Source organism: Taeniopygia guttata, chromosome 3 (genome assembly GCF_048771995.1).
Source record: "Taeniopygia guttata chromosome 3, bTaeGut7.mat, whole genome shotgun sequence".
In the NCBI taxonomy this organism is placed as follows: Eukaryota; Metazoa; Chordata; class Aves; order Passeriformes; family Estrildidae; genus Taeniopygia; species Taeniopygia guttata.
Genome location: NC_133027.1, coordinates 92,683,952 through 92,696,224, shown reverse-complemented (window position 1 = coordinate 92,696,224; position 12,273 = coordinate 92,683,952). Strand labels below are relative to the sequence as shown.

Here is a 12,273-nt window from a genome sequence, read left to right as displayed (position 1 = left end):
AAGCCCTGTGTTGTGCTTGACCCCCCAATTGTTCCCCATTGCTGGCAGAGCATTATGAACATACTGAGTATTGTGGAGAGATCCACCCTGGCCAGAGCCAGCTGAAGCCACAGGCAGCAAGTGGTACAGGGGCCAGCCTGTCTGTGCACAGCCCCCGTGCACCCCACCCTGCCTCCTAGTGTGCCATTCTAGCCCTCTGCTTCTCTGGATGCTGGAATCTATAGAAATTTTCTCTGTATCATTAGGCCAGAGGAACCCTTTCTCTTGTGGAAAACATATCTTCCCAGAACACCTCTACTCAAAATTTCAGTGGAGCCATCCATGTATGTGACACAGCTGCAGAACACACCACCAGAAATTTGATGATGAAGGAATAAATACAGCAGATTCATAACCAGGCAGAAACCACAGGAAATGAAGCACAGATGTACATAAGAAAAACCAGGGGTTTAATGATAAATAAGCAGGTAAGAAAGATAATAAAGAACCAATAAGTGTTTGACATATTCAGTGTCTGTCTGACATATTCAGAATCTTTCTCACATCAGATTCATAGTCTTCAAATAGATGGAAGCTATTGTGGGAGAAAAGTGTCAGCTTTAGAACTTAAACATCCATTTGTAGCATTATTCTGAAAGCACAATTTGGGATCTCATTCTTGGTACCACTTGTTGCAAGTTTTTCTGATTAGCTGTGAGGGACTGATAAATGTTAAGACTAAAATGTCTCAACCTCGTTTGAGCTTTATTTTGAACTGTTGCTTAGAAATCTATTTTGTTAACCACCTTAGTTGCCATCTCCAATTTTGATTGAAGAATGGATCTACATTTCCACTTCAGCCTTGATCTTCAGCACTGACTCCACTTCCAGTCCACTCCCAGGATAGTTCATACAACTGATATATGGCTGGTTTGTCACTCCATCTCCTGAAGTTGCTTACAAATTTAGAAGTCCGCTTTTAAAAAAAGCAAGCTGCTTTGTCACTTTGGCTGTGAAGGATGAATCCAGTTTACAGTTTTCTTTCACTTTAAAACTCCAACCACTCTGTCATATAAATACAGTTTGATGGAGAAATCTCACCACCTTCATGACAATCATCAAAAACCTGCAAAAGAAAGTCCTGTGTCAGCAGAGTAATTATGTCCAGTTGGATGGTGCTTGCTGTGTGTAACATGCTCCCATGTTTTCTGCTTCTTTCCCAGAAGTTCAGCATTAGTCTAACAGAGGCCAAAACCTATGAAGTCTTATGGCAGCTCCAAGGGAGAAGAGAAAAACAGATCCCACCACAAAGGATCACACTGGGAAGTTTCACCTACATGTCAGTTCACAGTCCAGGGAGGAGAGACCAAAAGCTAGACAGAAATAATTTAGCTTGATAAAAACACAGGCAAACCTGGGATCAGAAATATAATAACATAAAAAGGCTACACTTGACAGCACCCTTTCACATACAGTCCAGTAAAGAGACGGGCTGGAAGTGGAGAACACCCAGCAGAGCAGGTGTTCAGACCAAATCCAGAGCCTATTACACCACAGCTAAGGCCTCACAGAAAGCTTTTAAGCACAGCTGGCTTAGCCCCGAGGCTGACTCGTGGGCAGAACTTGCCATGTGCCATCTGGCCACTGCAGGCCTGTGTTCAAGAGCTGCATGCACCATGAATGATACACAGAATTAGTTACTCACAGGGCAGAGTCCACAGGGTGTCCTGACCAATCCAGTGGGCTGGATGAGAGGACTAACAGCTCTGTACAGCCTCATCTGCCCATCCACACTGCCCACTGTCCCCTCCTTGGCAGCAATAATGGTCATCTCCACTTTGCCATCATAGATCAGAGTATTCAAGATGGTCTCAATGTCTTCCATTGATAACTCTACCTAAGAAACAATTTGTGAAATAGATGTTAGGAAAGATGCATGCCAGTGAGTCCTGCAAGGAGGAAAGGACCAACCACGAGTAATAAATCCATAGAGTTCTAACCTAGTCCAGAAAAAGACACCAGACTCACTGGTGTGCATATGCAAAAAGAAAAGAAAATACTAATATCTCCTACCTCCTGAGCACTTCTGATTTGCACTAGCCTTGGTCTTACCAAAAATAACTTCCCTGTGCACCTGAGATATCTCCACCAGCCTAGCATAATACAGTTCTAGTTTTGCAAAAAAAATTGTGAAAGAAGAAAAAGACAAGACTGCTAAAGATATACTTGTTGATGGCGACCAGTAAAGGTGGGGTATTTTTCCCCTTCTTTTTTTCCCTCCCCTAAAATTCCTTGAAGTACATAAGTAAACCTAGAAGAAATTACGAAATCTAAACCAGCCGAGACAGTTAACAAGGATGTGAATGCTAATTCTTTTACACATTTTTGAAAACCCACATGCAGAAGCTATCCTGGTATGCCCCCAAAAAGCAATGAAGCCACAAAGCTCACCTCCACTACACAAGCTGTGGGGTGCTAAGACACTAATGAGACCTCCAGCAAGTTTGTAGTACCCAGCTCCTAGAACAAATCATGCACTGCCAATTTGAACAGTAGTGAGATCAATCTGTTCTGACCTTACTGATGCCCAGTTCACAGATGTATTTCCACACCTCATGGGATGAGGCAAACGAGCTGTTCCTCTGTATCATGGGGTTCTGTTTGCTGTCTCGAGCTGCCTCTGCCTGAGAAAAAGCAAAGTTACTTAGTCAGCACTCACTGCCAAGAGCCTCCTTCCTGGTTCAGTTTCAGGCAGACTCAAAAACAAAATTTGTTTTCCATTTCTGGGACATGTTTAGCATTTAAAGCCACGTTCTTAAGACTGGTGTATGTGAGCCAATGCAGTGCACAATCAAATATAATTTTATAATAAATGACATAAAATTTACACTGTAATTCAGATTAATATGAAGGAATACCAGCATTTTGCATTTTGTTGACAAAAAATGTTTCTGCTGTACCTAGAGCCAATTAAAAATATATTGTAATGGAATAGACACATGCTAGAATCTGCAGACATATTTAATGAACCAGGGACAATTTAGACTAGGGGCAATTATCTTCTAGGCAGAGTCACCTCACTGACTGCTGCCTTACACCCTCTCAGAAATTAGGTGCTCTGCAGAAACCACAGTGGCTTTTCCTAGATTTTTTGGTCCTCTGATGTTTGCTGCCTGGTTTGTGCTGTAGTTTAAGACAATTATACGGGGTGGAGACTACAAAATAAGTTATCTCCCCTTTAGTTTTAACCAATCTCCTTCCATCAATAAGAGACAAAATGGGAGAAGATAGGGGAAAAAAGCCAAATAAAAGATAACAGCCTCTGTGGTTCCAGAACTTCCACAAACAACAATCAGAGGGGAAGAGGGACGAAACAAAACTTGGATAATTTTATTTATTTAAAACAACTTTTGGCCAAAAGGCTCCTATGCTGCCACAAAAGGCTGGAAAAAACTTCCCGGCAAGTTGCAGGTCTGCCCCCTCCTGGACAAATAAACCGCAGGTGCTGGAAAATCCCGGAGAGAGGGTCTGACTCCTCCTCGGCTGGAAAAGGTACTGCAAAATTCCCTCTGGAGCAGCTTCTTGGGTATCGACTTGGAGATCAGCCCCAGGCAATTCCTTCGGGTACCCAGGGAGAACAAAAGCACTCCCCCCATGGTTTCCCGTTCCTAAAGAGATCCTGCACCTCCCTTCCAGGATAAAACACTCAAGTTCCTCTTTCCCGGGTTGTTGGGTCCGAGGGACAGTAATACTCTTGGGCAGGCTGGCACACAGAAGATAAGGAATACTCAATTTTGGATTATCCACGATAGGCTGTCATTGGACCTCGGGGTTAAAAGGCTTCCCTCCTTGCCCAGGGTGGAAAAATACCCATCATTAAATACAACATTATCACACCTACTGTCACAAAAATAATAGTCCAGTATGCATTTGCCAATCTAGCTGCAATAATGGAGAACAATTATGGAAAACCTAAGCCTTGCCTGGCACCTGTTTACAAAACAAATGGCAGGTGACTTTGGCACTCACCTTACTCTGCAGAAACTTAAAACACTGTTGGTTTAACACCTCCACAAACTCAGACTCGAAGTCCTGGTCACTGTACCAGGCCCCCCCAGTGACAGAGCGATCGGGCTGCAGGTTGTACAGCATATAGACCTTCTTCTTGGATGCCTGTGGGAGGGAGGTGTGCAGCTCTCAACAATTCCTTCCTTCATAAGGAAGGAATTGTATCCAGATAATCTGCAAAAGACGTTTATTACTCTTATACCTAAGGCACAGTAAGCCACCTGAACCTGTTTGTCCCTCAGGTAACACAGAGATAAAGAGAAGATCAACTCATTTTGATTCCTAATCATTTTATAACATAGTGTTGGAAGACTAGATGAAGCCAGAATTTTCACATGAACACAAAAAAGCCACTGCTTTGCTATGTTCAACTTCTCCACCCCCACCTGCTTTACCAGACCCAGTGAGAACCAGGTAAGTGAAGACAGCAGAGAAGCTGACCTGTGGAGCCAGTATCTGCTGCACCTCAAACCTGCACACTAAAGGCACAGAGTCAAACACTGGTGCACAGCCAAAGAGAAAGCTGGAGGCAAAATGAGGTTTCTCTGCTCCCAGGTCCCTGTTAAAAGCATACAAAACATGAAGCAGATGTTTGAAATCGTTACAAAGAAAGTCACAAAATACTCACTGCCACAGATTTAACTGCTTTAATTAGTTTCTTGCTTTCCAAGTTTTTCAGTATCTTGTTGATCTCTGTTAAAGGCAGATTGCTTTTGTACCTAATGTCCCTGCTCCAAATACCTGTTAAACAACAGAGAAGTGAACAGAAATAAATAGAAGAAACCATTTGTTTCCATATATACCAACCAAAAGTCACATCAGAACACTGCTTGGGTTGCTTGCCTGCCACTCCCAGCAAAAGGCAAGGAATGGAAGAGATTAGGAAACAAGCAGGTATGGGGCATTAGATTTTATATTTGTATTGTCTGGGCAAGCATTTATGACTTTGGACAGAAATGGTCCCATAAGCAAAGAGAGTTAGTAGCATTCACAATTATAATTTAAAGTACCTTTGTTGCCTGCGTCCTCTATGATTTGGTAAACCAGCTTCTCTTGATTGTCAGAACCTTTCATTTTACTGTAAAACAAGACAGACATCAGGATTTTTGAAAGGTTCAAAATCTGAAAGAAGTTTGATTTGTTTAAAACAATAATTGAAGTTTCATTTGTTTTAAACAAGAATTGTGTTCCAAACATACTTACCCAGCAGACACAGGCTTACCTTGCATTTTGGGAATCTTTGATTCTGTACAGGAGACCTGCACTGCTCCTCAGAAGGTCCAGCTGCCCCTATGAGAGATGGGCACAATGCATTTACTTTCCTTCAAACAGCTTGTTTCAGAAGGTACTTTAGAAAAATATTCTGAAATTCTAAAACAAAAACATTGTTTAATGTCAACTAAATTAAAAAAAAAAAAAACTAATGTTTCTAACCACTGGAAACAATAACAGCCTTGAGGATATTTTTTCCCCCTGACAAATTTCCACTTATCATCAGCTATCAGAAATAACAAACAGTTCCTGACCCTTTCCACAACATCTACACAGTTCCTATTATTTCTCCTGACTTTCACATGGTGCAAGGGACATCAGGTTGCTGTATACTTTGCTCTCAGTTTCCACCAGAACACTCATTTGCACAGCAACCCAGAAATCACGATGGAGCTCTGGAACAATTCCAAGTTGCAGTAGCAAAGTTCTACTTTTTACTAAGTGGCCATCACTGGAAAGCTGCCAACTTTGATGGGCAGTGACTCTTAGAAGCAAATTACTGGCATCTCTTGCCCTTGCCCACACAAAGAGATTGTTCTGCTCTGCATGCTTGTGTCCGGGCAAAGTCCTTATTTCCTATTTTGAAGAGGAAAGCAATTGGACAAGCACAAGAGTGTATAACAGCATGAATCAACATTCCCTCTCTCACTGCCAGCTGATCCTTTCCTACAGTTACAGCCTTGGTTCTTACAGGTTTGGCAGGTTTCATCTGTGTGCCTTCAGAGCAATCCACAAACTTGGGATTTTGTGGGAGGTTCAGAGAACACCCCCACATATGAGAGCATGGGCTCACATCCCTCCTTTGCAGCTAATTAGCTCCCCATCCCTAATGGGCCTGTGGTTATGTGTGTGCTGAGGAAGATGAGGAAGGCGGGCTGTCCCTACCATGGAGAGCAGCCTGTTGATGGCCACAGCTCTCTGCTGGGCTTCCATGTGAGGCATGTCATTCTGGATCACCTGGTCCGTGATGCCATGGGGGAACTGGTGGCACAGCTCAATGATCCTGCAGGAGGAGAGAAGCAACTTTAAAAGTCATGTTCTGCTGCATCCAAACAGTACTGGAGTCAGGATGGAAGAGAGTCACAAGAGCAACTCCGGGGAAAAGTATCCATCAATTACTTCTTGAGGGAGCTCGGCACCAACTCCCTGTGCACCGTTTCCCTTTCCAAGACCAGGAAAACTCCGGGACAGCCGAAAGTGACCTGACCCAACCCTCACTGGCCCCTGAGCACCTCCCAGCATAAACTCTCCGTGCCCCTAACAACCCTCTCCTTCAGCATCCATTCACTGGTTAACACTCGGGGGTCGAACCACCCCCCAAAGGTCCTGAACGACAAGGCCCCGCCGCGCCTGCTGCCCCCAGCCCCAAAACCCGTCCTCCGTGGCCTCCACACAGCCACCACCACCTGCTCTCGATGTCCATGGGATCGGGCACCTCCGGCTTCACCTTCACCTCCGCCATGGCACCGCGGGCTCCGGCGCGCCGAGATGGCGTCAGCGCCGCGCCACGGCGGCGGCGGCGTCCCTGGAAACGGAGCGGGAGCGGCGGGAGCGGCGGGTGAGCAGCAGGGGCCGGACAGCGGCGGTGGAGCGGGCAGAGCTGTGAGGCCGCGCCCTGGAGCGGCGGGGACCGGCGGGTGAGCAGCGGCCGGACAGCGGCGGTGGAGCGGGCAGAGCTGTGAGGCCGCGCCCCGGAGCGGCGGGGAGCGGGCGGGGTGTCGGTGCGTGCCGCCAGGGATGCGATCCCAAAAGGCTGGAGCGGAGCCTGGGTGTGCCAAGAGCAGGCGGGAGCGTGAGGGGAAGGCTGAACGCCCCCTCAGGTCGGGGAGAGCTGATCCGCCCGTGCTTGGTGGGTGTGTGCCGCAGGATGGACCAGGCTACACAGGAGGCGACAGGGAGAAGCTGGGACACGGGAGAGGTTCACCCGCGCCCTGTAAAGGCGACTGAGCGCTGGGACAGATTGCCCAAAGAGGGTGGGGAGTGTCCCTCGCTGCCTGCATTGATGAGTAGCATCAGAGCTGTTTCTGGAGCACTGAAGGGTTGGTGACAAAACCAAATCCTCGTAGCACAGACGTGTTTCCTGGCCCTGAGCATCAATTCCCAAGATCTGGAGTACATCTCTTTGGTTTGTAAAATGTCATCATATCCAAATGCAATTTTTCATTCTTGAATTACATGCCATGATAACGACTATGTACATCAGGATAAATCATGTTTGGCACCTGTTTCATGGATATATTCTGGATCCACATGATATCTGACATAAGCTTAAGAAATAGCTGTTTTTCTTTAGTCCTTTCCAGGGCACGCTGTACTCACTCAGGTGGCCATAGTGGGACGAGGCTGGTTTCACATCTGACATGGTGAGGGTGGAGATTCCTGTCTCTTACTCCTTCCATGTATCACTGACATGAGGTGCTGAAGCTGTTCTAGCTCAAATGCACAGAATCACAGTCACAGGATGGTTTAAGGAATCCAGTGTTCTCTCTTTTAAGATAAACAAATGAAGACCAGGAGTCATGCTAAATGACTGTGTTTCTCAGTGCATTCTTCTTTTTAGGAAAATTATTGTCTGCCTTTTTATTTTTCTATTTTAAAGATCACTGCTGAGAAAAAATGACAGCTGGCTCTGTCTCAGTTCCTCAGATCATCCCACTTCGAATCCCACCTCCAGGGAAAGCTCAGCGGGAAATAGACACAAATACTCTCATAGAAATAAAATCAGGTATGAGCAAGAGCTTTAACTCCACCTCAAACCTGTACTTATGTGTCCATTTGAAATATTTGGCCTTTATACTTTTTTCATATTTTGTCATGATTTTTGGAGCATGCATTTCATTGAGGAACTTTTAAAATTAACTAACAGGTTTGATGCACCAGATATACTTGTGTGTAATTTTATTTATTGCAACAACATTACTGACGTAAAAGTTGTATGTGTTAGCAGTCTTAATTACTTCCAAGGCCAAACTTTTAAGCTGTTGCATTTGGCTTTGACTGCAAAAACAGTTCTTGAATTAATCATGTGCCAGGCTCACTCCCAATGTTGTTGTTACAGTTTTTGAATTGTCACCTTTTGCTGTGGCAGAAAATACCCTTTCTGTCATTGGAATGAACAAGCTGCTTCAATGTTTGCATGCAAGATCATTTTACAGATACTTTGCTATCAGAAATATTGCTTATAATGAAATTGCTTTTGTTAAGTAACTGATATTTCATGGGAGAAACAGTTTTTATCCCAAATATTTGGTCTCTTATGGAACTGCTTTATTTTCTTTATGTGAGCAAAATCAAGCACTGTAGTGAGTAATTTGTTTTTCCAAGGTTCCCTACAGTCTGAGGAATTACTTTTTCTGTTTCTTTCAGATACACCTGGGGCCTCTATTTATTACACTTTAGATGGAAGCAAACCAGAACTCATTAGGAAACCTGGCTATGGACCACATAACACTTTGGAGTATAAGGGTCCTATCATATTACCAGTGGGGAAAATAATGGTCAAAGCCCTGGCAGTTACAAAGTGAGTATCCTGTTTTGGTTTATTTTAGTCCTTTTTTGGTAAGGGACAGACATCCCTGTCACAGTTTGTGTTGTTTAAAGCATTCCATACCCTGCAGGTAAGAGATGAGCCTTTCCCCAGGCAGTTTGCAATCTGAATGACCCTCATGAATAGCACTGAGTTGGCTTTCTCCGGATTATTTTTATCCATCAAGTGTTTGTGTGGTTGGATAACCTCTTGGGTATTATCTCCTGGACTCAGAGTGTCCAGTGATCCTGGAGGCTGTGGGTGAGAAGCTGATGTACTGTCCTGAGAGCTCATCCTTTGGAGTGTGACCATCAGAAACACCAGAGAAACCAGGCTGGTGTTTCTGGAGTCATCCAGTACTTTGGTGGATTTATAGAAGCTGGTTTTCCCAGGAATTTGTTTAGCTTCTCCCAAAGGATCACAGAACGCCGAACCTCACAGCTTAAGTACAACGGTGGGTGAAACAAAAATACAATACACAGAAAGAAAACTGTATTTTGCTGCACTGCCACTGACTTTGTCCAAAATAACTTCATGCTTAGAGACAGAGAGAGGACACATCAATTCTCTCTCTGTACTGTGTTGCATTATCTTTTATTTTCAAGGGAGCAGGAACTTCCACTCCACTTGGAGATTTGTGTTTGCTGTTCCCTGTTAGCAGCACCTGCAGCCAGCCTGTGCTTGTGGCTGCACTGCAATACAACAACATTACATAACACTCAAACCAAGGCCTATATTTATTTTCTTGCCATCACTGCCTAGACTAACACTTATTTGCAGTCTGTTTATTTTCAGAGATTCACTATAATGTTAATAAATAAAAGCTTGGAAGGGATGTTCCACCTAATAAGCCACATCCATCAATGATTTTCATGTTGCAGCATACAGGTCTGTGTCAGATTCTTAGCTGTGTGAATATTGATTTTCAGGGACTACAGGGAGAGTTCAATTGTGACAAAGGTGTTTGTGGTAGAGTACCAGCAACCAAACATCCTTTTCCCTGTTGAAGATGATGACAAGAATTTCCTAAAAGATATAGCCACACAGGTAAGTTTTGGAGTGTGTGAGTATAAAATGTTGTATATATGATGTTATTTAGAGATTAAGCTTTGACTGCCAGTTTTATTCACATATCTAATTTTCTCTGTTTGCCCATCTTTGCTGCTTTGGTCCTTTTTGTAATATTAAAATTAAGCTTTTTACATGCTTGCATTGAAAATAAATACCTTGAACGTGTACTTTTAAAATTTTAACAAATAACTATAGCAAGAGAGGATGAGAGCAAAAGCAAAAAATGTATTTGTAATTCAAATGGAATTACATTTTAGAATAAGGAAGGTGGAACATTTACTACAAAACCTAAGAAGAATAGACTGAATGTGGAAATCAAGCCTGCCTGGGATGAAACATCCCAAGACCTTCAAGGTAAGTATCACTTCATAAAACTGAGATAGTCTTCTGTTCTAGCAGAAAATTGCAAAGAGTTTCCCTTTTGTTTTGCTTGTAAAATGTGGGTAATTTTAAAACCCTCTCAGAAGACAGAGCATCCTGTGGAAATTCCAGTTTTGATTGCTCAACACTGCAAATAGAGAACAGAATTTACTTTGCATACATTTCACATGACTTCTTAAAAACATATTAAAACGTCATTCATTTCCCAGCAATACAACAAGGCCCTGTCTATATTTCCCTTTGTGCCAGCAGATGCTGTTAAATTGATGGGATTGTAAATCCTTTACAGAGTTTCTTTACTGATGTTTGCTTGCAGCAAGATTCCAAAATAAATACACTGAGCAGAAATGAAAGCTTCACCCATATTTTCTCTGTAGATAAAGTCTCTTATTCCTTGGCAGTAGCAATGGGACTGTTTTAGAGCAGGTAACTGTATTAATGTTTACTCATTAATTTACTCTTAGGAGCTGGGATTTTTCTTCCTTCATGCAGGAAGGAAGAAAACTGTAAATAAATTAAAACACAAAAGTAAGCTCTGTTAGAGAAGTGTGGGGGTTCTTCTAGTTTAATTTCCTGTGATTCTGTGCAGCTGGTTTGAACCCAAAAGGTGCATGCCAAATATGTTTTTGATTATGCTTAGTGAGAGTATGTAACATTCCTGTTTAGATATCTATTAACTGCATTAAGTGGGTGACAGTGGAATAACAGGCTTGTAATTTTAATCTTGGAAACAGACAGGCCTTCTCACAGGTCCCCTCAAGGACCTCAGCTCCTTGCCAGTGGTTTGGGAGCCACAGAGCACAGAGAGAAATCCACTTCAGCACAGCCAGTGGAGTCATTGCAGGTGAGCAGAGGGCTAGGCTGAAGAAAGTTGTACAAGGCTATCATCAGGACAGAGGTCTAAAAACAGGAGGTGAAGATTGGTGATCTCTCTCAGCTATTGATGCCTTTGCCTGGATTCTACAGTCCTGATTTAAATGCATTGGTAATGATCCATTATAATAGGAATGCCCAAAGCAGGTCACAGTTGTCAATATGGACAAAACCAGGCAAAGAAAATCAACACTGACTGCATTCCTATTAATTCCTTTCTAATACATTCCTGAATCTGCAGTTAGCAAATACTTAGTGCTGTTTGTTGGCAAGTTAACATTTAAAACTCAATATTCAGTAATGTTGTGGTGGAAGTACGTAGCAAGGCATTAATTTATTTTTATTAGAAGAAGCCATGTAGCTAATGGGGGAATCAAGGATAATAAGTGCTCCTCAAAGCAGTGCATTTCAGTGCCACTTATTTCAAATCACATCTGTAGATGGTTTTTCTATTTCTGTATGCATTTTGGAAATATTTCCTTACTAAAGCATAAAGAATTACCTCTGTTTCAGTTTGCAAGTTCCTCTGCAGTGACTAGCCAGAAAACCTCAGCAAGCACACAGGTGTCAAGGATCCAAAGTAAAACAGATTTCCTTAAGTAAGTGGCTTTTCCTTTTAACATACTTTTCCTTTGGAAAACATCTGATCCTTTTGCAACCAAGCTGATAATACTGTGGGCTTCTATAAAAATTAGGAAGGCAAAGACAGACACTGGCTCATAGCTGCAGAGTGTAATCTAGATAGGACTTTGAAATAATAATAAATATTATATATCTATCTATAATCTAGATAGGACTGTTTCTTAAATATAGGTTTCAACTGTCTGTTATCAGCTGTCTTATCATCCCTTAAAAAAAATCCTGTCTTTTCAAATTGTAATATACCCTCAGTGCTGTAGGTGAACACTTCTCACTGGAGTAGTCTCACAGAACATTAATGCTTATCAGTATTGAAAAAGTTCTGTGATCAACATCAGTGGCTCCCCATGGTGCAGCAGTGTGACCTGACACTGACTGCCTGTCAGAGAACTGTTTACCACCCATAATGAGGAGGAAGGTATGAAACTCCATAGTAGCCATAGCTTGCAAACCTGTTTAGAGTT

At 42.9% G+C, this 12,273-nt stretch overlaps 2 protein-coding genes across 4 annotated transcripts in view; one reads left to right on the top strand and one right to left on the bottom strand.

Moving 5' to 3' along the window:
* Positions 1–428: 428 nt before the first annotated feature.
* POLR3F (RNA polymerase III subunit F) lies at positions 429–6,939 on the bottom strand. Its single transcript, XM_002198880.7, has 9 exons — positions 6,726–6,939; positions 6,205–6,322; positions 5,270–5,337; positions 5,058–5,125; positions 4,676–4,788; positions 4,009–4,152; positions 2,556–2,663; positions 1,685–1,876; positions 429–1,105 (listed from the first exon to the last, which is right to left on the bottom strand). The coding sequence occupies exons 1-9, from the start codon at positions 6,779–6,781 to the stop codon at positions 1,028–1,030; spliced, it is 945 nt and encodes a 314-aa protein (XP_002198916.1). The 5' UTR covers positions 6,782–6,939; the 3' UTR covers positions 429–1,027.
* Positions 6,819–12,273, top strand: part of DZANK1 (double zinc ribbon and ankyrin repeat domains 1) — a 21,360-nt gene continuing 15,905 nt past the window's right edge. For all 3 annotated transcript variants that reach the window (XR_012055249.1, XM_072927429.1, XM_041715372.2), the window contains exons 1-7: positions 6,819–6,956; positions 7,919–8,044; positions 8,686–8,839; positions 9,775–9,892; positions 10,174–10,270; positions 11,032–11,141; positions 11,684–11,769. Coding sequence is in view for 2 of the 3 variants with exons in the window: in XM_072927429.1 (XP_072783530.1) it covers positions 7,936–8,044; positions 8,686–8,839; positions 9,775–9,892; positions 10,174–10,270; positions 11,032–11,141; positions 11,684–11,769 (674 nt within the window). In the remaining variant the exon portion in view is untranslated. The remainder of the gene's footprint in view (positions 6,957–7,918; positions 8,045–8,685; positions 8,840–9,774; positions 9,893–10,173; positions 10,271–11,031; positions 11,142–11,683; positions 11,770–12,273) is intronic.

What these genes read in the sequence shown, in the direction of transcription:
- POLR3F (XM_002198880.7), bottom strand. Translation starts at nt 6,781, where the DNA reads ATGGCGGAGGTGAAGGTGAAGCCGGAGGTGCCCGATCCCATGGACATC. An exon ending in TCAACAGGCTGCTCTCCATG is followed by an intron (nt 5,338 to 6,204) that starts GTAGGGACAGCC and finishes CATCTCTCATAG; the next exon opens with GGGCAGCTGGACCTTCTGAG. An exon ending in GTGAACTGGGCATCAGTAAG is followed by an intron (nt 1,877 to 2,555) that starts GTCAGAACAGAT and finishes ATTGTTTCTTAG; the next exon opens with GTAGAGTTATCAATGGAAGA.